This window comes from Caretta caretta, chromosome 3 (assembly GCF_965140235.1).
Source record: "Caretta caretta isolate rCarCar2 chromosome 3, rCarCar1.hap1, whole genome shotgun sequence".
In the NCBI taxonomy this organism is placed as follows: domain Eukaryota; kingdom Metazoa; phylum Chordata; order Testudines; family Cheloniidae; genus Caretta; species Caretta caretta.
In genome coordinates this window covers 134,639,472-134,664,121 of record NC_134208.1, presented here as the reverse complement: position 1 = coordinate 134,664,121, position 24,650 = coordinate 134,639,472, and the positions used below count along the sequence as shown (strand labels likewise).

General features: G+C 43.1%; 1 protein-coding gene across 5 annotated transcripts in view; it reads right to left on the bottom strand.

Annotated features, from left to right (window-relative positions):
- The window catches only part of SLC35F3 (solute carrier family 35 member F3), a 285,448-nt gene that overhangs the window by 3,116 nt on the left and 257,682 nt on the right, over positions 1 to 24,650 (bottom strand). For all 5 annotated transcript variants that reach the window (XM_048843847.2, XM_048843850.2, XM_048843849.2 and 2 more), the window contains 4 exons: positions 21,043 to 21,262; positions 11,672 to 11,797; positions 7,988 to 8,180; positions 6,118 to 6,207 (listed from right to left, as the gene is read on the bottom strand). In XM_048843847.2, the coding sequence (XP_048699804.1) occupies positions 6,118 to 6,207; positions 7,988 to 8,180; positions 11,672 to 11,797; positions 21,043 to 21,262 (629 nt within the window). The remainder of the gene's footprint in view (positions 1 to 6,117; positions 6,208 to 7,987; positions 8,181 to 11,671; positions 11,798 to 21,042; positions 21,263 to 24,650) is intronic.

The window sequence follows — 24,650 nt, the reverse complement described above, 5'->3', positions numbered from 1 at the left end:
ACAGGGAAGAAAGGTAAGCAGCAGGATACGGACCCTGGATTTCAGGAAAGCAGACTTCGACTCCCTCAGGGAATGGATGGGTAGGATCCCCTGGGGGACTAACATGAAGGGGAAAGGAGTCCAGGAGAGCTGGCTGTATTTCAAGGAATCCCTGTTGAGGTTACAGGGACAAACCATCCCGATGAGTCGAAAGAATAGTAAATATGGCAGGCGACCAGCTTGGCTTAACGGTGAAATCCTAGTGGATCTTAAACATAAAAAAGAAGCTTACAAGAAGTGGAAGGTTGGACATATGACCAGGGAAGAGTATAAAAATATTGCTCGGGCATGTAGGAATGAAATCAGGAGGGCCAAATCGCACCTGGAGCTGCAGCTAGCGAGAGATGTCAAGAGTAACAAGAAGGGTTTCTTCAGGTATGTTGGCAACAAGAAGAAAGCCAAGGAAAGTGTGGGCCCCTTAATGAATGAGGGAGGCAACCTAGTGACAGAGGATGTGGAAAAAGCTAATGTACTCAATGCTTTTTTTGCCTCTGTCTTCACTAACAAGGACAGCTCCCAGACTGCTGTGCTGGGCATCACAACATGGGGAATAGATGGCCAGCCCTCTGTGGAGAAAGAGGTGGTTAGGGACTATTTAGAAAAGCTGGACGTGCACAAGTCCATGGGGCCGGACGAGTTGCATCCGAGAGTGCTAAAGGAACTGGCGGCTGTGATTGCAGAGCCATTGGCCATTATCTTTGAAAACTCGTGGCGAACGGGGGAAGTCCCAGATGACTGGAAAAAGGCTAATGTAGTGCCAATCTTTAAAAAAGGGAAGAAGGAGAATCCTGGGAACTACAGGCCAGTCAGCCTCACTTCAGTCCCCGGAAAAATCATGGAGCAGGTCCTCAAAGAATCAATCCTGAAGCACTTACATGAGAGGAAAGTGATCAGGAACAGTCAGCCTGGATTCACCAAGGGAAGGTCATGCCTGACTAATCTACTCGCCTTCTATGATGAGATTACTGGTTCTGTGGATGAAGGGAAAGCAGTGGATGTATTGTTTCTTGACTTTAGCAAAGCTTTTGACACGGTCTCCCACAGTATTCTTGTCAGCAAGTTAAAGAAGTATGGGCTGGATGAATGCACTATAAGGTGGGTAGAAAGTTGGCTAGATTGTCGGGCTCAACGGGTAGTGATCAATGGCTCCATATCTAGTTGGCAGTCGGTGTCAAGTGGAGTGCCCCAGGGGTCGGTCCTGGGGCCGGTTTTGTTCAATATCTTCATAAATGATCTGGAGGATGGTGTGGATTGCACTCTCAGCAAATTTGCGGATGATACTAAACTGGGAGGAGTGGTAGATACGCTGGAGGGCAGGGATAGGATACAGAGGGACCTAGACAAATTGGAGGATTGGGCCAAAAGAAATCTGATGAGGTTCAATAAGGTTAAGTGCAGGGTCCTGCACTTAGGACGGAAGAACCCAATGCACAGCTACAGACTAGGGACCGAATGGCTAGGCAGCAGTTCTGCGGAAAAGGACCTAGGGGTGACAGTGGATGAGAAGCTGGATATGAGTCAGCAGTGTGCCCTTGTTGCCAAGAAGGCCAATGGCATTTTGGGATGTATAAGTAGGGGCATAGCGAGCAGATCGAGGGACGTGATCGTCCCCCTCTATTTGACATTGGTGAGGCCTCATCTGGAGTACTGTGTCCAGTTTTGGGCCCACACTACAAGAAGGATGTGGATAAATTGGAAAGAGTCCAGCGAAGGGCAACAAAAATGATTAGGGGTCTGGAACACATGACTTATGAGGAGAGGCTGAGGGAACTGGGATTGTTTAGTCTGCAGAAGAGAAGAATGAGGGGGGATTTGATAGCTGCTTTCAACTACCTGAGAGGTGGTTCCAGAGAGGATGGTTCTAGACTATTCTCAGTGGTAAAAGAGGACAGGACAAGGAGTAATGATCTCAAGTTGCAGTGGGGGAGGTTTAGGTTGGATATTAGGAAAAACTTTTTCACTAGGAGGGTGGTGAAACACTGGAATGCGTTGCCTAGGGAGGTGGTGGAATCTTTTTTTTTTAAGGTCAGGCTTGACAAAGCCTTGGCTGGGGTGATTTAATTGGGGATTGGTCCTGCTTTTGAGCAGGGGGTTGGACTAGATGGCCTCCTGAGGTCCCTTCCAGCCCTGATATTCTATGATTCTATGATCACAGGCCACTGGGCCTAGTTACCATGAATATTTAATTGCCAAAACCATGTTATCCCATCATACCATCTCCTCCATAAACTTATCGAGTTTAATCTTAAAGCTAGATAGATCTTTTGCCCCCACTGCTTCCCTTGGAAGGCTGTTCCAAAACTTCACTCCTCTGATGGTTAGAAACCTTCGTCTAATTTCTAGTCTAAATTTCCTGGTGGCCAGTTTATATCCATTTGTTCTTGTGTCCACATTGGTACTGAGCTTAAATAATTCCTCTCCCTCTCCGGTATTTATCCCTCTGATATATTTATACAGAGCAATCATATCTCCCCTCAGCCTTCTTTTAGTTAGGCTAAAGAAGCCAAGCTCCTTGAGTCTCCTTTCATAAGACAAGTTTTCCATTCCTCGGATCATCCTAGTAGCTCTTCTCTGTACCTGTTCCAGTTTGAATTCATCCTTCTTAAACACGGGAGACCAGAACTGCACACAGTATTCCAGGTGAGGTCTCACCAGTGCCTTGTATAATGGTACTAAAACCTCCTTATCCCTACTGGAAATACCTCTCCTGATGCATCCCAAGACCGCATTAGCTTTTTTCACGGCCATATCACATTGGCGGCTCATAGTCATCCTTTGATCAACCAATACTCCAAGGTCTTTCTCCTCCTCCGTTACTTCTAATTGATGCTTCCCCAGCTTATAACTAAAATTCTTGTTATTAATCCCTAAATGCATGACCTTACACTTCTCACTATTAAATTTCATCCTATTACCATTACTCCAGTTTACAAGGTCATCCAGATCCTCCTGTAGGATATCCCTGTCCTTCTCTAAATTGGCAATACCTCCCAGCTTTGTATCATCTACAAACTTTATTAGCATACTCCCACGTTTTGTGCCGAGGTCAGTAATAAAAAGATTAAATAAGATTGGTCCCAAAACCGATCCTTGAGGAACAGATGTATCCTAAGAAGCTCAAAATGTGCTGAGCTCTGGAAGGTCTTTTATCTGGATTATTCATTATAGCAAGGAGATTAGGCTTTTACTTTCATTGTTTAAGTGTAAATAGCCTCACACTTGGATTAAATGGCAAAGGACATTGCACAAACAGTATGTTCATTAGTTCCAAGTAAAGCTATCCGAATAGTGTTTTTTTACTTCTGGGTTGTGACTCTCAAGATGGTCACTAGCAGGTGTCTGGAGTTCAGGGGAGGGGAGGTATGAACCTGATCCTATTCCCTGTATTTCCTCCACTGAGGCAGATTTGTTAGGCCTCTTGCGACCATCCTCCTCAGAGCCTGGCTGTGACCCACAATCCTTTGTACTGATTCCTGCAGTGCCTTTTGGGAAGCACCACAGGAGGAAGCACAAAAGATGCTAGGGATGCGCTGCACTGGACCAGCTGCTAGTGTGTGAATGTGCAGCCCTGGTATGACAAGATTTAGCAACCCTGGCACACAAAGATCTGCTCTGAACATGTAACAATATTTCACATGTACATAGCACCTTGCAGCAGACAATCTCAAAGTGGCATATAAAGACAGGTAAGCAATTGCTCCATTAGAGAAATGAGAAAGCTGTGGACCCCACAGATCAAGTGACTTGCCCTAGGACACACAGTCAGTCAGTGGCTGAATTGGGAGTCGAACCCAAGGCTCTTAACTTGCAAGGCCCTCTGCTAACTGCTATATCCCATTGACTTATTATGAAATGAAGTTTGCAGCACAACACATTGTAGTAAAGAGCACTTGTAATTACAATACTATAATGTTGGACTATATTGTTTTTTCACTGGAGAGAACCACATCTTACCTTCTGAAGGCTCCACTAGAAAGTTTTTGGCCTCAAATTTTATTTCCTTTAAAAGTTACTTTTACTTGTGAGTTTTAAATGCCAAATCCTCCCATAGGTATTGCATTCCCAATCTTGCTGCAGAGTGGTGGTTGATATGCATTGTTTCCCCCTTCCTGAGTATCTGCAGAAAGTGCTCTTGCAGAGGACCTGGGGCAGTTCTGCTGTGCAGGAGACTGCAGGGCAGTAATGAGCAGTCACTGCATTAGCAGCTCACATCTTCTCCTCTTCTCCCCTGCACAGCTGTGTGTTGGGGAGAGGAGCTTTGGGCCTTAGCTGCCTCAAGCTATACAGAACCTTTGGTTAAAATAGATAATAGGAGAGGGGAGCTAACCATGTTTGGTGACTATAAGGCCTCATGAGTGCCGATGTCAAGCAAAGATGTGATTCCGCGTCACCTTGTGTGCTGAGACATGGGGAAGAGAATAAATGTATCCGAAAGGAGCCTATGTCCCCCAAAGGCCCAGGGCCAGCTAAACAAGTGTATGTGCGAGACAGAGAGTGGATGCATGCTCAGAGTGCGGAGCTGGAGGACAACTCTGGTGCTCCCAACCACCCTTCCCACTATGAAGAGCCAAGAGGGGAGAGGCAACGGACAGGCACATTCTGTTTCTCTTAGATTCTGAATCAGAGAAGCTGCTGGAATAGTCTCCCTTTCCTTTGGACAGGCGTGGGAGCTGCAAGTGTTTAGTTTTTCCTGTTTCCTTTTGTAACTCTAGCAGTGGAGGGGAAACCTGCTGGCAGATACATTCTCCTGCAGAAGAAAGGAGGCAGAGGCCGACAGAGGATACCCAGTTTGGACAGTTCTTCTCCCATTATGTGCTGGTGCCACTCTGCCTAATGGAAGGGAGGTTTAAAACCCCATAAATAGAGTGGATGAAATTCTCCTCTTTAAACTCCCCCCACACCCAAAGCAAACATTTGCACAGAACTTTTTCTTCATTCAAAAATTTCAATATTTTTTTAGGTTTCAGAGTAACAGCCGTGTTAGTCTGTATTCGCAAAAAGAAAAGGAGTACTTGTGGCACCTTAGAGACTAACCAATTTATTTGAGCATGAGCTTTCGTGAGCTACAGCTCACTTCATCGGTGAAGTGAGCTGTAGCTCACGAAAGCTCATGCTCAAATAAATTGGTTAGTCTCTAAGGTGCCACAAGTACTCCTTTTCTTTTTGCGAATATTTTTTTAAGCCGCCAAAAATATTTTTGAGTTTTGGTAAACTATTTTGTTGAAGACTCAGAAAATTTTTCATTTCTTTAGACATTTTTCACAGCAAATACCATTTTCTGACCAGCTCTCCCCTTAAACTCCCAGGCCAGGCACCAGTTTCTGTGGCTGCTCTTGCTAATCCCTTATCTCTCAGGAGAGTCTTGCCTGAGAGGGGCTATAGGTTGAAGACTTATAAAATTGTGATAAAAATTTACCAGTCCATGCCATAATCTACTTAAGCCTAATCTTTACCATAATGGTTGAGGATGTTAAACACCAATGATATTTTACTTGCCCAAGACTGAACTATTACTGTTCATAGGTGCTGAAGCTAGGGGTATGGGGGATACTGCAGCACCCCCTGACTTGATGTGTTTCCATTATATCCAGAGTTTACAGTTTGGTTCAATGGTTCTCAGCACCCCCACTATAAAAATTGTTCCAGCACCCCTGTTACTATTATACACCTCCCAGCATGATTTCTCAGAATTTCATTTTGAAATGTAATATGATTGGTCTAAGTATGTTTAGCATTAGACACATTCCTTTGAATTGGTGAAGAACTCAATTAGTTGTACATTTCTTCAGCTATTAGTTTTCATCAAATCACAAGGATGACTGACTTCAAATCAAGTTTATTTTGCAGTATCCTATCTTCTTTGGAAGGTCTGTAGTTTAAAGAACAATATTACAATATGTAATGCAGGAAAATATATATTGTTTTAGCCAGGTTGTTCTCTGCTCTATCTATGTGTGGATACAAAACATCATTATATTCACCTCTGATAAGCTCTTAGTTTTTAGTTCTCTTGAATGTTTAAACATTAATAGGCTTTGTACATATAGTAAAATAAAAAGGGAAGTTAAAAATTCTTACTTGCATTGACAGGTACGCTGAGTACAATTCCAAGAGATATCAAGGTAGGATATGTAATAGCAATTCCAAAATTTAATAGAATATTGAATGCTGAAGTAAGAAAGAAAAACAACTTTCATTTTTAGCTACACCATTCTTGTGAAACCAAGCTTAGCTTATTTTACAGTACAAAGAGAGTATTTAATGGTACATTTTCCCAGACTTCAGATAACTCCCATTAGTATTTCTGGAAATTACCTGTATACAAAGGTCCCTACCCTGCAATCTGATCTGCCTGGGCAGACCCTTGAGCCTGTGGGAGGCCCACTGACTTCAACAGGACTCTGCTGACAGGGATCCAATTGCAGGATTGGGGCCATACAGATCAGAATGCGTCCCATATCACACCGTAGTGTTCAATAACACAACTACATCCCCATGAGAGTCCTCATTCCCTATGATTATCCATTCAGTCGTCCCATTTTAAAATTTAATGTTGTCATCTGGGAAATCCTGGGTAAAAAAAGTATTTGTTTCCAGGCATTTTTGCATACCAACTGCCTGTGGATGATGGCTGCACATATTGTAAATCTAACCATGATTATATTCAACCTGTTTGATAAACAGCATTTCATTTTAATAGAGAACATAGTGACTAAAATAGAGTTTTTATGACAAATAAATAGCTGTTATGGAACCAACTTCATCCCTGGTCTCACTCTGCTGAAGTCACTAAGGATATGCCGGGGGGAGTCTGACCCACAATGTATGTTTGGATATTCTAGAAATGACTGCTTGCATGCATATGGCACTTTTCAACTCAAAGGACACCCAAGTCCAAATTCTGCACTCTTTGCTCATATAAAACTATTGCCTTGGCTTAATAACTAAAATGTAACCACTGCTGTAGTGGAACATGGCAGCTGTTTGAAAGCACAAAGAACTACACTATAATCTAGGACAAGAAGGGAAAAATACTGTCTCCAATTGACACATTTAGCTGGCAGAATGTAATTATCCAAATTAGAATCTGGGCACGGCACCAGGGTTAATACCTCTAATTTAGCAAAAAGTGGCACGACATCTTTAATGCTCACATGTAGTCAAGGCTTTTGTTTTACAGCTCATCCACAAACCACAATCCCTTCAGTAGCACAGGTTTCAGAGGAACAGCCGTGTTAGTCTGTATTCGCAAAAAGAAAAGGAGTACTTGTGGCACCTTAGAGACTAACCAATTTATTTGAGCATGAGCTTTCGTGAGCTACAGCTCACTTCATCAACATCTGATGAAGTGAGCTGTAGCTCACGAAAGCTCATGCTCAAATAAATTGGTTAGTCTCTAAGGTGCCACAAGTACTCCTTTTCTTTTTTCAGTAGCACAGTACAGCCCTGACATTAACTAAAGCAAAGAGTGCCACCTACTGAACCAGGTGTACCGCAACAGTACCGCAGTACACTGGATTGTCTTTGGAGGTTCCTATGCATTTGGGGAGTAAATCTAACTACCACTGAAGCCAATGGGAAAAGCCCCACTGACACCACTGCTAGTTGGTGAGGCCGTGGCTGAGCTCTGGTTAGCTTGGGAAAGTTGACAAGCCCACATCTTCAGACATGTGGGTATTCCATTAGAACCATGGGCATTTTGCACTTGTGTGAAGGAGAGTTTATGAGTATGCATTAGCATAAACTTTATGGGCCCGATCCTGCAATCTACCGAGTGCTGTAAGAGTTCTGTGGCTGTCAGTGGGACGCTGCATGGCAGTAAGCATTATTCCCAACAGTAATCACAGGATCCAGACCTACATTTGTAGCTGTGCAATGGGCCCTCCAGATGATGTCTCAAGCTTCCACTCCCATCAGGAAATGTTACGAACTTACAGCATTTACTTACTCAATAAGAGACTTGAAAATCCACAAAGGTTTCCCCAAGGAATAACATCAAAAGCACTCCAGTATTCCACTTTGGTAAAGTACAGAATGACAGGAATACAGGTGATGAAAAGGACATTGAAAACACTTAACACAGACAAGAATAAGGCGGCTTCTCCAAATTTAGCACTGCCCAGGAGAAGTTTGAACAAAACCTGCAAGAGAAAAAATAAGTGGGTTTGCTTTAACTCAAAAACATGCCTGACCAGCTGACCCTTTTCCACTCTAGCACTATAATAATGCAAGGATTGCGTCTGCTGCTGCTACCACTAATGCCATGTAAACTATGTATGTGGAGGAGGCTCAGCATTTTTTATCCTGCAAAACAGGAAGGAATTACACAAGAAGTTTCTGGAGTGGCATGTGGCTTCCCCAAAATATTCCCTTAAACCTGTTTTTCTTTGTAATGTTCTCTTTAGAAAAAGTAAAAATAAAACTAAAAATGAAACAATTGGGGAACAAATAAATGTGCATGACCCCTTTGTCTGGCTGGCATGTTGCTTAGCTAGGCCCTGATCCTGGTTGTAATATTAACCATAACTCTCAATCTCCTGCTTTTGATTTTTTTTCACTCATTAGACCATTCTTATAAGGATTTTAAAGTTTGGTTCCTGATGTACATGCAGCCTTAATTCAATTGTAATGTTTCCTGCCTGTGAAAATATGTGTGTGTGTGTAAAGCATCTCTCACATCTTTGGGAGCTCTGTAAATATACTAAATTAAATAAATAGAGCAGTAATCTTGTGCTGGAGAAAAGAGCTGCAGTGTTTTATACCTGAGATATTACATAAAGACGTGCTACTTTTTATACTCTCCCAACATGCTCACAAGCCTCCCTCTGTCGCCTCATGAATGTGCCTCAGCCCTGACCTAGTCATTGCCCTGAGGGATGTGATGACAATTCAGCTGCCATGCCCCTTCAATCCCAATCATCTTTGCTTCCAATCACCTGGCAACCAGAATGCCAATTACACTGCATTATGGCAGTGGGTTATATGATGTAAATTTTCTTCTCTCTGCGAGGAATTCAAACCACTCCCATAGGCCACTGGACAGTTGGCAACAGTCTTCACTCGCCTATGAACTCTCTCTAAATCCTATTGCCCATGAAAGGCCATACATCCTAATGACCAGATCTCAGTCCCCATGCCCCTTAGAATGCTATGTTAAAAGTACTAAAGAGGGTGGGGAGAGTTAAACATTTGGTTCTTCGCTTCTGGTGGTGGTGATTTGTTAAAGGGATTTAGGTCTGTGGGGAAGAAAAGGAGAAAAATATTGATTTTTAAAGCAATCTACCTATGTAACTACAGATGGGCCCAATTTTGCTCTCAGTTTTACTTACGTAAATGTGGAGTAGCACCATTGACTTCAGTGTTTGCATTACATTTACATTAGTACATCAAACCTGACTTTGGCCCAGGATTTCCTCTACTGAATGCTAGTTGCTAAAATTCAATAACTCAATCCAAGTTTTAGTGCGTAAATCAATAGGATGTGGATGTCTTACTATCTCATTTTGATTCAGTCAGAAACCTGTTTACATTTTGTAGAAAAGAAAGCCACCTGCTACATTTAAGATACAGAAAGTGATGGCTGGCTCATGATGTCAGTATTTTATCACACTTCCCTTAACAGTGACTATGGACCCATCCCCACCATCCCTAAAGAAATGAAAAGGCGAGTTCTGATCATTAGCAGGGACCAGCATTCACTTTTTCAGCTGAGGGGGCACTGAGCTTTGGTAATTTTATCTCAGACAGGGGGATGCTGCAGGAGCAGAAAAGGCCCAGTGAACGACAGTGGAAATGATCAGCAGTACAAAGAGGAGTGATTTGCAAACCCCTGTCTGTTTACTTTGAGAAGAGGAGTCAGAGGCGATATGCTAGAGGGATATAATGAATGGGAGAGAGAAGGCTTATTTGGCGTTCCTATTGACTTATCAGATATCTGGCTTCCCATCATGAGCTGGGGTCAGAAAGACATTTCCTTCTCCGGAATAGCAAAGCACAAATTAGCCAAGGTGCATTGCAACTTTTGCCTTGCTCTGATGCATGCGCTGTATGTGGGCAAGAGTTGGAGCCTGAATGTTGCTCGATTAATTGATCCATTGCACTGTTCTAGGATAGCAAGTTCTATGTCCTATTTCACTATGGTTTTAAACACACTGAGTTTCTTGTCTTACATCAAGCTAGTGTGTATCAAGTAAAATCTAAAGAGGTTACTGTGCTAGCAGTGCGGCTGTTGTTAGATTCTATTAGCCACCATCTCGCCTTTATTTAGTGAGTTTATTCTGCTGAGAACATACTAACACAATACACAAAATCATGTTAGTGCCAGGAAACCATCAGAAATGGCTTCACAGTCAGAGCTGGCCAAAGCAGCTACTTTTCATACTCGTTATTCTGAGTCCATTATGGATCAGAAGGTCTTTAATGAATCTGAATTCCAGTTGCTTCTCATTTGACACCCTCAGGGCAACCTGTCTTGTTATTTCACTGAGTAAAGACAAGGAGTGAGAATAGGGGAGACAGATAGTGAATGTGTCTGTGTAACAGAGATGGCTAAGGGGCTGCAGGGGAGGACTGGAACAACAAGCTAGTGTCAGCTGTTTGTTCTCCTATTGGTAATGGGAAAATCTGGTATGTGCATAACAAGACATTTATATCTTCATATGCCCCTTTTATCACCAATAAACAAAAACACAAGGCAATTCTGTCTGAATTCTGTCAGACTGTTCTGTCTGAACTGACTAGGAGGGGGTGGACTTTAATTTCCCGTCATTCCTGTAATTTCTGACAATAATCACAACGTACTCCTTGTTCTGAACAAAAGAGAAACTGATTAAAATCCTAGAAAAAAAAGCAAATACAGACCAAAAAAGTGGCATTAGGCCTGTCACTCCTCCTTTCTGAGGGCTAAAGACAGACTGATTCAAGTTTAGTGGTTTTAAAAATGTTCCTATGGTTGTTGTTTACATTAGAGCTACAGCATCTGGGCTTGACTTCCCTTTTTTTACTGGAGGACTCTTGTAATCTTTGGCGAATTTATAGTAACCTCACAGAAGGTAAAACCTGACATGAACCTTTCCCCACCCCCAGACTGGTGACCCAATTCAGCAAAATATATAAGCTAGCACCTTAATTTTAAGCATTTGACTATTCCCACAAAAATCAATGCTTAAAGTTAGGTATATGCTATGTACATTGCTGAATCAGGGTCTGAGTCAGAAGGGTACGCAGACACTTTAAAAGCCGAGAGCTTGAAAAAGCTTTTGGACAAAATTTTCAGAGTTGGATAGCTAAAATTTGGCATCTAAATGAAAGGTGCCTGATTTTGAGAGGCGCAGAGCACCTTCAGCTCCCACTGAAGTGCATTGGAGCAGATGGATTATTTGGTGCGAGTCATTTGCCCCCAAAAAGTAGGCAGTTATTGCTCCTGAAATAGGGACAGATGTTGTCAACATAAATAAATATTTCTCTCCAGTGTTAAACTGGTCTTTGTGCTTATAGCAGGTATCCATAAAAAGCGCATGGATGTTGGCCTGCATAAAGCTTAGGAGCGCAGTATTTAATGGTAAGTTGGGACCCGCTCATTAATATGAGGTGGTCAGCATTTTTTCACCTGAAGAGGTTTGTGTGTATTTACCTTATAAAGAGCAGACATTGAGGCGGATCCCACAACAAGTGCTATTCCAATAACTGAATGGCTGTGGAATCCATCAGCATAGGTCATCATGACTATCCCTGCAATAGCAAGTATAGCAGCCACAATCTGGTAGGAAGCAAACAAACAAAGGAAGTGTTATTTAACAGCCCCTGGTGACTGAAATATTTAAGAGCCATTCTGAATGAGAGCTCAACATTTGTGCACCATCTACTTCAAGCCTTATTGATGAGAAAAGAGTAACCACAAACAGCAGCATAGTCTGCTAATGTGTTAAGAGAATGTGCAAGCCCCACCAGTTGGTTGAGAAACTGCATGCAAGGAACAGTGAAGAAGAGAATGTGTCAGATCTCAGAGCAACTGGCCAGAGGGGAGGTGCTCTTCAGAGCACTGTCTCCTGATAAACCTGAAGAGGGAATTTCAGCTCTGTCATTGAGTCTTGACATCAGGTAGCCCCTGCAGCAAGTGTTTGACAATAATACATGACTTTGAATTTCCCAGTGCTTGAAGGAATGAATTAAAATCTGGCGGAGGTGTCTGGGGAAAGGGGCTTATAGAAAAAAACAGTAAAATAAAGAATACCTGAGTATTTTACAGGTCAGCCAGTGAGTTTACTCAGATGTAAAGGGGGAGATAGACTTTATGACTCAGAAGAATGTTTACATTTTGAGTGGGATTTTCGGAAGTGCCTAAATGACCCATGAGCACATTTTCTGTTGACTTTCAGTAGCACTTGGGCTCCTAAGTCACTTGAGTGCTTTTGAAAATTCTACCCTATGAGCATAGAGTCTACATTGATTTGGGCGAAGAACTTAGCTGAGAAAATTGGTTGTGTGTTGTGTATTTAGTATTGACAGTGCTGATCAGTAGGCACAATAGAGTGGGGAGAGCAGTATGTCTCCTGCTTCATAGACTACTCATATGGATCCCACAGGGAAGAAAGTCAGCACGGTGTCTCAGTCATCCTGGGCATTTGAAGCAAAGGGATGGAAAGAAGTTACAATAAAAATATGACAGTCCCTGTATATCCTGGAGATTTCGTTAGTTTCACTCCTCCAAGATCTTGGTTGCATATTCTAAAAGGAGTGGGTGGAAAACCAGGGAGAGACCAGCATATCATACATGTTCCATTTAGAAAGGAAAGGGAGATTTTATGTATCAGCCAGGTAAATGCTGTAATGTCACTCCTCAGAGCATCAAAGTCTGAATACTATTTTTGCCTGAGGAACTTTAGTTGTTCATTGAAGATGTTGGACTGACTGCCCTTGAGGGTAAATTTCTCTTTCTACACAATAGGCACAGCCTGGCTCATGGCACTGTAGGTCTTGCCACACTGCCCCGCCAGCACTCCTCAACACTGTTTGGAGGTGTGCCGATCTAGGGATGGAAGGATTCAGTCTCAAAGCCCATTCAATCCTATGCCTCTGCCGGCACTGTTGACAGGGAGGCCAGTTAATGCCAGTGGTGGTTTTGGTGAGAGGCACCTGTTTAAACCTCATATACAGGCTTCACATTCTTTGCTCTCTTTGTGACGTAATTAGAATAATCCATCCTATTCAAACCATAGCTAGGGGATCCCTGTAATAAGGTTATACAACTTTCAGGCAGGTGAACCCATCAGTTTTTTCTAGAGTCCAAAAATCTACAGCCTTAGAGAATATAACAGAATTTAGGCTACAAGAGAGAGCGGAAAGGCTTAAATACTAACTAATCTGACATACCACACCTGGATGGATGGAGGAAGTTTACAGACTTAGGGCCAAATTTTAGAACTCAGGTTCTAGGTTGCATCTGCAAAGGTGTACATACACAAGTAATCAAGTATGCAACCTGTTTCTATATATGGGCATGCCACTGCCTGCACGGTTACTCTTGTGTGCATGTATGTACAATTTTGCTAGTGTTTCTTTAGTGAGTTAGAGTAGTGTGAACAGAGCAAAGAACAAAATCAGAAGAGACTGAAACATATTTGAAAATTGTATCTATTCTGTATACTGCTGGGACCTTTATTTAGCTAAAATTAATGTTCAATATTAAAAATGCTGATGAGATGGGGTTTGATCAGACAAGTGTCTGCCTACAATGGAAGTTGAGAGAGCTCAGCACTTCGCAGGATTCATAGACTCTAAAGCCAGAAGGGATCACTGTGATCATCTAGTCTGACCTGCAGAGCACAGGCCACAGAACTTCCCTCAATAATTCCTGTTTGAACTAGAGCAGATCTTTTAGAAAAACACCCAATCTTGATTTACAAATTGCCAGTGGCAGAGAATCCACCACAAAGCTTAGTAAATTGTTCTAATAGTTAATTACCATGTTAAAAATGTATGCCTTATTTCCAGTCTGAATTTGACTAGCTTCAGCTTCCAGACATTGGATCTTGTTTTACTTTTGTCTGCTAGACTGAAGAGCCCATTATCAAATATTTGTTCCTCATGTAGATACTTACAAACGGTAATCAAGTTGCCCCTTAACCTTCTCTTTGTTAAGGTAAATAGACTGATCTGCTTGAGTCTATCATTATAGCACTATGCAGGATTGAGCTCAAGTTGCATAAAGTTAAAAGATCCTAATCTTAAATTCATATAGCCTCTTTCATCCGGGAGGATACCAAAAGGATTTACAAACTAGTTAATACTGAGATGGGTCTGAGCTGCAAAGGTGAGATCTGGATCCACACATTGCAAATGTTGGGGATACTCAGATATGGGGTTTTGACTTATACCGATCTCTATCTAATATACCAGGATAACTTTTGCCACAATTGAAGTGCATCCACCTTTGAAGTGAAAGATGGCACCTGTTTAATAGTGTACTAAAACTCTAAAGAATTTTTTAAATCCAGGAAGGGAAAAGTACTGCATTCAGCTGAAACTACTTAGTAGGCAGAACTGGCAATGCTATCCAGGTTAACACGCCAATGCTTGAGGAAAGAAAAAAGCTTACAGGTTTGTAATGAATACAGGTGGTCAGGATGCTAGGGTTATGTCTTAATAGCACCTTCAGCAATACAATGCCCTTTAATACCACCAATGCTAGGGCACTGGTTCTATACTGACTCAGAAAGAAGAGAGACAGCCCAAGACTCAGCACTTCTTGTAGCATCTGTAACACAGCCTAACCCTTCTTAACTTGAGAGATCCAAGGAGATCAAAACCTGCAGTGATTTAGCTGCAGAATAGATATTGACTTAAAGGAATGTGATAAAAAATGCCACAACTGACTCTACCCGAGCAAGAGTAGCAATTCTGCAGAACCAGAATTCCAATAGTGCATTTATGAACTGAAAAATGATAAAGTTTTGCTACTAATTTCAGTGAACGGAGCCTCCCAGGGGAGGGAGGCACTCTCTGAAAATCAATACCAACTGACTTTTGGTGTCTGTTTCCAGATTCAAGTCACACTGACATGGCATGCTTAGATACACAGTAACATGTATGCAGAATTAGCAATTGGCTACTTCTCTTGAATGCCGAACTAGTTTATTGATTGTAGCATGAAAGGGGGACACGGATGTCAAAATCTAAAGCAACTAAATCCAGACTTCTAGTGATTTTTCTCTTGCAGAGGTTCCAGCCTCCTTATCAAGCATGTCATGAGTGCCAGATATGGTCTTGGATTAAACTTCAGACTGCCTATCAACATCAGGAATGTTACACACATTTTCTCTGAAAGCTTTTCAGCCTATCAAGCATGTTGTTATATTCTGCTTGAATTCCTGGCTCACCATAGCTTCTGGGCTGCAGATATTTACACGTTTCCTAACACCCTGTGTGATGAAAATGAGACCCAATGTAGGGGAACAGTGCGCTAGGAGGGAATTCTGAAGGTAGTCATTTCCTCACTAGCTATCTGTCGTGTTAAGGAAGACAACCTCCATCCTTAGAGGTTTTCAAGGTCCGGCTTGAAAAAGTCCTGGCTGGGATGCTTTAGTTGGTGTTGGTCCTGCCTTGAGCAAAGGGTTGGACTAGATGACCTTCTGAGGTCTCTTCCAACCCTAATCTTCTATGATTCTAAGGTTGGTGAGGTAATATCTTTCACTGGGCCAACTTGTGTTAAGGAAGTAACACGTCTCATGCCCTACTTGGACAATCGCCCGGTGGCAAAATAAAGGGAAAAGGAGAGAAGTCTAAAGATGGTGTGTGTGTGTGTGTGTAAAACAAAAGTGACAGATCATAAATTATTCTGGATGGTAACTAAAGAAATACTCATAAAATAATACAGATTTGGATCTCTTGTTCCTTGTAATGTCTAGGGAAGAACCCTTCTCTGTGACTGACCAGAACTTTGGAACAACCACAGTAGAGCCAGGAACCCCTGTGAGGTTTCTCACAAGCCCCAGCACATGCTTAGACAGGACTTTTGGAAGTTGTAATTAGTCCTGTCCAGCCAAAGGGCATATATTCAATAAAGCTGATAACTTGCTACATGAATGCTGAGTCTTAACTGAAGACTTCCAGGCTCCCAGTGATGTGTTAACACAACATTTCTGAGGCCACTTACGTTGACTGCTCTGACATACCTCCCAGTTCACAGAGTGGTGTTGGTTTTAGCCTTGGAGGAAGTTACTTGCCTGTAGCACCTGACTGATCACCATCTTTGCTGCTATCGAAACCAGGAGGACATGGAGGGTCTTGCTATGGGCCAAAGCTGGCTGTATTGAGTAGCTTATGTTTCTTTACAAGCAAGTGGGAGGTCAAAAGAACATCCTCCATGCTGGACTGCAGACGCACACAGGGCACCAGATTTTTAAAGGTATTGGGGCACCTAATGATTGTCAAAAGCACCTAGGTGCCTAACTCCCACTAGATGCCTATCTGCATCTTTAGACACTGAAATGCCTTCAGGTCTCTGGCCCTTACTCACTAAGTCAGGGAGCATCCTCCTCCTCCACTCTGGAGTGTAGCTGCGGGCACACGTGCGCACACACACACACACGCACACACACACTCAGGAGGCTGGAGGCCCAGGCAGCACAAGGTGAATGGATTCACATAAGGGAACTCTCAACTGTGTACGGCTGGCATAGGGAGGAGGAAGGGGTCTGGTTGAGCAGAATTCTGCTATCCTGCTTCTCCACTGGTGTAAGTTAGAGCAGGCCCCAGGCTACTCTAAATTCCACTGGGGTTGATTAACACAGGACTAGTCAGCTGAGGCCGGCTCCCTGCACCTCCTCCCACCTCTACAGTGTCTGAGCTTGGACATGGTGGAGAACTGAGCCCTCAATATCTGATTTTAACTATTTCTTGAGGCTTAGCTGCCTTACAGAATCTGAAACACTAGTGCAGCGCATCAACAGTAGATTATAAATAAGGCTACGATTTAATCATGGGTATTTTTAGTAAAAGTCATGGTCAGGTCATGGGCAATAAACAAAAATTCATGGCCCTGTCCATGACTTTTACTAAAAATACCCCTGACTAAATCTTGGGGCAGCTGCTGCTGCGGGGGGGGGGGGGGGGGGGATGCAGATGCAGGGGGTGCTCTGAGGGGCTGCTGCTGCAGGGGGTGTGCCATGGAGGGATGCTGCTGAGGTGCCATGGGGAGCTGCTGCTGTGGGGTGTGTGCCATGGGGGCCGCTCCTGGGGGGGTGCCCTGGGGGTCGCTGCTGCGGGGCGGGCAGCGGCACTAGTTGCCAGGGGCCGCTGGAGCAGCGGCTGCTCTGGCCGCCCCGGGGACTGCTGCTCGGATGGTCCCTGGGGCCAGCAGCACTGGCCGCTGCTCAGGCGGTCCCCGGGGCCAGCTGCTTGGATGGCCCTGGGGTCAGCCACGCTGGCTGCTGCAGAAGTCATGGGGGTCACAGAAAGTCATGGAATTCATGACTTTCGTGACAGACATGGATCCCTAATTATAAACTCTTTTGGGCAGGGTTATATGTTTGTAGGGTGCCTAGTGCAGTGGGACCCTGGCCTCAAGGTAAATAATAAATAATAACTAACTGTGACTCCAAACACTTAGCTCCTGATTTTAGAGAGGGGCCCACCATTTTAGAAGTTAACCCCCAAATTTAATCCCAAACACGTGGCGTTTGGCCTTGTACCTGAATAGATCAGTTCCACTGTGACTCAGGAACTTACAGAAAGGGGAAGGAACAGAAGGAAGAAAAGGCGGCCAGCTATCAAACAAGGAAAGAGGAGGAGACTCCATTCAAATCCCCAGTCGCAATGGGAAGTACCCTAGCACACTTGCTACTCAATACACAGTGAAAAGAAAGAAGAACAAAATCCCATTGCAGCATCTTCCCTCCACCAAAATGCCCAGGCCTTCCTCTGGAAAAGCCCTTGCTAATCCCCATGAAAGATACAAAGGAGTCAAGGAAGAGCGTGTCCTCTCTGCCCCATTTTCCAGGGGAAACAAAATATGTCCCACACCTGCAGTACATTTGTCACTACTCGGACAAGAAGTTAATATCCAAGTATCCCAGAAAGTTCTCCCTCATCCTCTAGCACCTTGCCCGTTAATAGCTTGGTGAGGAGAATGTAGCACGTCACTCTCAGTCAGCACGAATGGGAGACAGTTTCTCGTGAAAACCACTTGGACTAAATCTTTGATTAGTGCCATTGTGGAGGCCTGAAGTTTGGAAGGGGTACAGCACCTCTCCATAACATATAACCTTCTTTGTCATGTTGTTCCTCCCCCTGGTACCACATGCCATCAATAACAGGTGGTGATACCTTGGCATACCTATGGTTTTAAAGTACTATTTCCTTATCAGGGACTATTGGAGAACCATGTCTCCATTTATTTGCTACTGGTTTGCTGACAAGTTGGCTTATCCCAAGACAATATTAAAAATTAATAAAGAATAATTAAAAATGCTTCACACCAAACCCTAGATCCAGCCCATTCATCATTTCACCTCTTTTCCTCTCGTGAAATGGGGGAAAGTTCAGACCTGGATCCAATCTTCAGTCATTAGCTCTGTACTCAATCAAGCCAAAACCCCAGATCTGAGCTTAGGAATCCAGATTTGATCCTTCTGACATGAATGCATCATTACCAGTATCTTAGATTTATACAGTGCCTTTCATCCAGCAGGGTTACAAAGCATTCTACCAACACACCATCTCTCTTGCCCGTGTGTGTGATTATATGTTTACAGGTTTCAGAGTAACAGCCGTGTTAGTTTGTATTCGCAAAGAGAAAAGGAGTACTTGTGGCACCTTAGAGACTAACTAATTTATTTGAGCATAAGCTTTCGTGAGCTACAGCTCACTTCATCGGATGAAGTGAGCTGTAGCTCACGAAAGCTTATGCTCAAATAAATTAGTTAGTCTCTAAGGTGCCACAAGTACTCCTTTTCTTTATATGATTACAATCTTCGCATCACTCACCATAGAAATGCAGCCACCTAACCGGGTGAAACACATCAGTTGTTTAACAGGGTACAGCAACACTATACACTGCTTTGGAAAGTCACCAAGAATATCATCTCTAACAGCAAATGCAGGAGAATTAAAGAGGGAAGGATGTAAATGTTTTCCACTAGAATTTGACCAGGACAATGGGGTACTTACTAACAGTCATATGGGAAGGCTAGAGACCCTGACTGCTTTTTCCTCTTATCCAAAAGGCAACACAACCAGCATTACAGTCACCCCCTAAAATCACTACAGCTCTCCTACAGAGGCGCCCTTACTGGTTACTCAACCCCCCCCTCCCCAGTTAAAGTAAGTTCAGTGTCAAGTCAGAAAGGTTAATGTGTAGACAACAGCTGGAAAGGCAAGGTACTCCTTTGCTGGTATCTTTTGTAATTTTCCCTATTGTAGCCTCAGGGCCCTGCTGCAATAACAACAATGTGGCTGAAGATTTTCAATCACACAGAAATAAATTCTTCTATTAAAGTTTAATTTTTAATCTCTGCGTATCCTGGGGTTTAAAATCTCCCCCAAAACAAACTAGAAATATTGCCCAGGCTTACTGAGAAGAGCGCTGACTCCTCATCTCCACTTCAGCTGGTGTCATGGGGCAGGAGTAAATCACTGGTGTCTTCACACTGTAGTTGCTTTCAGCCCCACTACAGGAGCCACAGACCTGACACTGTGTCACTTTTGGGGACAGTCGATGAATGCCAACTGCTGATTGGTGCTGCTTCTGCTCTCAGAGGGGAATGTGAGAAGTTGCCTCTTGGTTCTAAGGGCTGGAATGTTCTCCAAAGGCATAAGGGAGACAGGACTTAATTCTAACAACTGCAAAGGGTACTCTGGATCAGATTGTCCCTCAAAGCTATGCATTGTGGGCACCCTCTTCCATCTCACCCACGGAAGGGGTACGCTGCATTGGTGGCACCTCTTGTACCAAACAGAGGGCTGTGTGTTGCTGCAGGTCTATGCAGAGGTTGAGCAGGCTGCAGGGAAATCTCTGTTTCCCACCCATGGGCCCACAGAATTAAGCAGAAAATCTAACAGAGAATTCATTGGAGTTGAGCTTTTTTGGAGCTGTGCTGGCAAGTTCCAACCTCCACAATGCTGCACTCAGCGATCTCCTGCCCCAGAATTCCCCCCTCTATCTAGCCTCTCGGACACAAACTAAGACTCGATAGTTCTCTCTAGCTCTTCATCTGCCAGACTGACTCACACAGTCTGTGTTATGTAGTATTAGTACACAAGATCTCACTAATTCTAGCCCAAACTGTGAAGTCATGGAATGGATTGCTGAGCACACTACATGGGCATTTTTGCCCCCTGCACTTCCACACAGAAACAAACCTTTTTAAAAACAGATACTTGAAAAATAGGAGCTGAATTAGCCCCATCTGTGTTTATATCAGTTGCTGTCCACAACCAGGTGTGACATAGAACTTAATACTCCAATCCCACAGGGTTTGTGTCATATGCAGATATGAGATACACCAATGAATTCACAGAATATGGACAAAAATGCACAAGGACATGTAAAGCACCTGTAGAAATGCACAGCTAAAAAAAATATTTCTAAGTACCATAGGCTCAGTCCTTTCTAACCAAAAGAGAATGGCAAAAGGATGATAAATGTTCATGACCACATGGGGATACCAGTTATCCTTCATGGCACAGACTGGGATAAGTTATCTCATTTGGAAGGAACAGTGAGCAAAGAGAGCATGTTCTAGGAAGAGGAGGCTGCAGTGTTGCTAGAGATCCACAGAGTGATGGTTCTCAGCGCTGATTTGTTTTGTAATGAATGTATTTCTGTACAGACTGGAGGACTGCAAGCTCTGTAAGGATATTATGCTGACTCATCTCATGACTTCACCTCTTTAAAAGATCAGAGAAACCTGCTGTTATTAGTGGCAGATGCTGATCTAAATGAGACAACTGGAAAAGGGTCAAAGTGAAGGAGAGAGGGAGACAGAGAGATAAGGAGACACTTACCCTCACTCCCATGAACCTGTCCCTGAGAACGATCCATGAAAGCAAGAACACAAAAGCTTTGTTGCAGCAGAACAACACGGAGACATCCGTAGTGTTTATTTTCTTTATTGCATGTAAGTACAGGTAGTTTGTGAGTGTCCAAAGAACACCAAAGGGTGCTGCCTTGATAAAAAACACCTTCATAGTCAAGCCATTGTCTCCAAAAAATCGGCAGCACTCCCTAGAACAAGGAAAGAAAGGCAATGTTATTATACCTGAGTGGCAAACAAGTCCTTCATGCGTTGTACCAATTAGAATGCTCTTTTTTGGTACCATGTCTTTCCTACAAGAAGGGTAACAAGTTTCAGTCTGCTGCAAAAGCCATCATTTGCACAAAAATACTGAACACACAGAGGGGATTATAAAACTGAAAACGATGAGCACATAAGAGTATGGTGAAAGGTGGAGGTAGGGGATCAAAGTGAATAACAACAATATTAATAAGGTGCTTGCACCTTGCACTTTTAATCTATATTTCGCAAAAAGCTTTGTTTCATTATTCTCATTTTACAGCTGGGTAAACAGAAGTGATTCTTTAGCTTGCCCAAGGTCATCCAACAAATCAGTGGCCAGGCTGGGAGCAGAATCCAGGCCTTCTGATGTCCACCTCTTTGCCTTACCCACTGAGCCGTGGCCTCCCCGGTAAGCAGAAAAGAGAAGAGATGGATATTGAGGCAGGATTTGAAATGGCTGGGGACTCACTGGAACTAAGTTCAGGACAAGGCTTTTCCATCAGACAGGTGCAATGTGGCTAAAGGCACTGCCACTGTCAGAGACTCACAGTGAGGACTAAGCTTTGCCCATAACCAGTTCAATGAATGGAGGAGAGGAAAAGGGAGTTGGTAAGGTCAGATCTGAAGAGGCACTAGGGTCAGTGAAGATAAGTAAGGATCAGGGTAATGAGGTTATGCTTGCGAGTTCTTGATGAAATACAGATGGTCACAGTGTTCTTGGGCAAGTTGAAATTTGGCGAGGAGACCAGTCCAGAGGGAATTGTGGTAATCAAAAGTTGTGGGAGGTTGGGAGTGCATGGATTAAGGAAGTGGGCAGACAGAAAGTGAAGATAAGGGCAGGTATGAATAATATTATGAATCCAGGTCCAGCTACAGGAGGTCCTGAAGATAGTGTTGGTAAGATGGAAAAATAAACATTGATGGATCATTTCTGGTACATCTGACAAGGAGAGATCAGAGTCAAGGAGGTAGATGGAAGAAATTAGGGAGTATTAGGGCATTTACTCTAGTCTAAGAGAAGGAACGCAAACTTGGAGACAAGAGGGTGGAGAAAATTTGAGTGGAACCAAGCACTAAGGAATATATGACAGAAAGAGGCACAGAGAGGTGGAGATGTTGGCAGGGACAAAGAATGGATGGGAAAAAGTTTGGTGTCATCAATATAAACATTATGTTTAATGTGAAACAGAGAGCTGAGATGGTGATAAAGCAGGGATTAGATAGTCACAGGGGTCAAGAACATTGCTGTGGGACATCTTTTTTTGTGTAAACATTGTAAGCTAAAAATCAAGAGTCATTGGCTTTATGACTACTGTAAAACTAAAATGGCATGTGCTAGCCAAATTGTTTGCATGCAAATACAGTAACGCAAAACGGAAATGCAGGGATTTGTAATCTGAAGAATATTGTTTGCAGCCTAATGACATGTTCAGATAGCCCTAACCAGACCCTCAGAGCTCTTTCCCCAAAACAATCTTTTTTTATCCACCTTCCTCTCTTACTTCAAAAATCCCCTCCTCTTCCCCACTTCAACCCTGAGTGCGCATCCCTCATAAAAAACCCTTACAACAATATATTTTGGTAATGTAAACAAAACAGTTACCTGAACCACTAAGTCAAAAATGAAGGAAAGACACTGTTTGCCATCCATCAGCGTAATTGCTCTGCTTGCCCTTGTGTGCTATCACCCTTTCCCCACTACCTTCCTGGGTTAGGGTTTCATTTTCTCCTTTGCAAGCTCTTGTGGGCAGGGACTGTGTCTTGTTCTTTATTTGCATAGCACACAGCACCAAGGAGACCCAATCCTGGGACCTTCTGGCACTACCGCATTGGAAAGAACAGTAATCTAGAGCTTCTGCCCGCTACATCAATCACACACACAAACAGGCTCTTTGGAAATGATGTCATGTTATTGCTTTGGGAAGGGCGGCTCTCTGACATTTTGCAGGAGTTCTCTTCTTTGCAAAGCAACAGGTTTTTGGTTAGGCACTTCCAATTTTTTAGCTGGGTTTCACTGAGGCACAAGGAGGTCAAGAAATTTGTCCAAGGTGAGTCAGTGGTTCAGCTGGGATCAGCATATGTGCTCTTCTACACTAAAGGATCCTGAGAGATTCTACACTGCCTTGCACCTTGTATAATCACTTCAACCTGTGCAAAAAGAGTGCAAAACCAGTGTAAAATACAATCATTCTGATTTGGGAGTCTTTTGTACACTCTTTGCATTCTGCAAATGTATAGAGGACTACACAAGGTGGGAAGATGGAAAATCAGAACCCCAGTCTTTTTACCATCAGGCCACGTGGTTTTCCATGTAAGTATGTGACAAGGAAGAGGTTGCTGTTGCTAAAAAATTTACCCACCCCTAAATCTACTCATTTTTGGTGCTTTCTAAACGGCATGCTAATAAAGTGCAAGGAGACCTGAGGGATATCTGGCATTTTTTATGCACAAAATCCTTCAAAGTGTGACAGCTTGCTCTCAATAGATCTCTCTCCCCACATTTTCCTAGCTTTTTATCAGAGCGGCTCGATGTTTTCTTGGTACACCATTGGACGAAACCAAAACAATACAGTGCTCAAGGGAAAAAGCCCATTACTTGTGAAGACTCACCAACAAGCATCTGACAAAGGTTGCTGTGGATGAATAATGTTAGATTAAATACCCCATTGCAGACATTTTATGGGAAACAAAACAGGACTAAGACATTACCTCTGGAGCTATGGTATGCCCAGCACAGGCTGGGTGTGAAATCACCAATGGATAATTGACCTTTTCATTAAATAGCTCTTAAGTACACTTTGGAGGCAGCTGTTTCTTAAATATCAGCATGCTGTGCATCATTTTTATTCCAGCCGCACAAGTACATGAAGCAAATCAAATGTTTTAATCTTCATGTTTTATGAATACTGTTTGGTAAAAATCAGTTTAATCGTATGCTCGATCAGAGGTTCTGTCCCACTGCCATCCACGCATGGTTAAATACACTGAAATAGGCAACTTGTTTTAAATATTTAAACAATCCCATCTAGTAACAAAAATATTCTTTGTATTTCTCAAGCAAAAATTATCAACTGTTTATAGAGTCAGAAGGCCAGAAGAAACCATTATGATCATCTAGCTTGACCTGCACAACACAGATTCCTATTGACGTCAGTGGGCTTTGGATCACGCCCATAGAGCTTTAAATGGATTGGGTCCTGCTTGTCTGTCTACCAACTCTAGATAGTCAGAGACTGCAACTCGCCTTGTGTGATGTGCCTCCGGCACTTCAGATCATCTGAAGCACTTCGATTAGTAGCCTCTGGTTTGATTATGAGGGTGGTGGCAGGTTGTTCT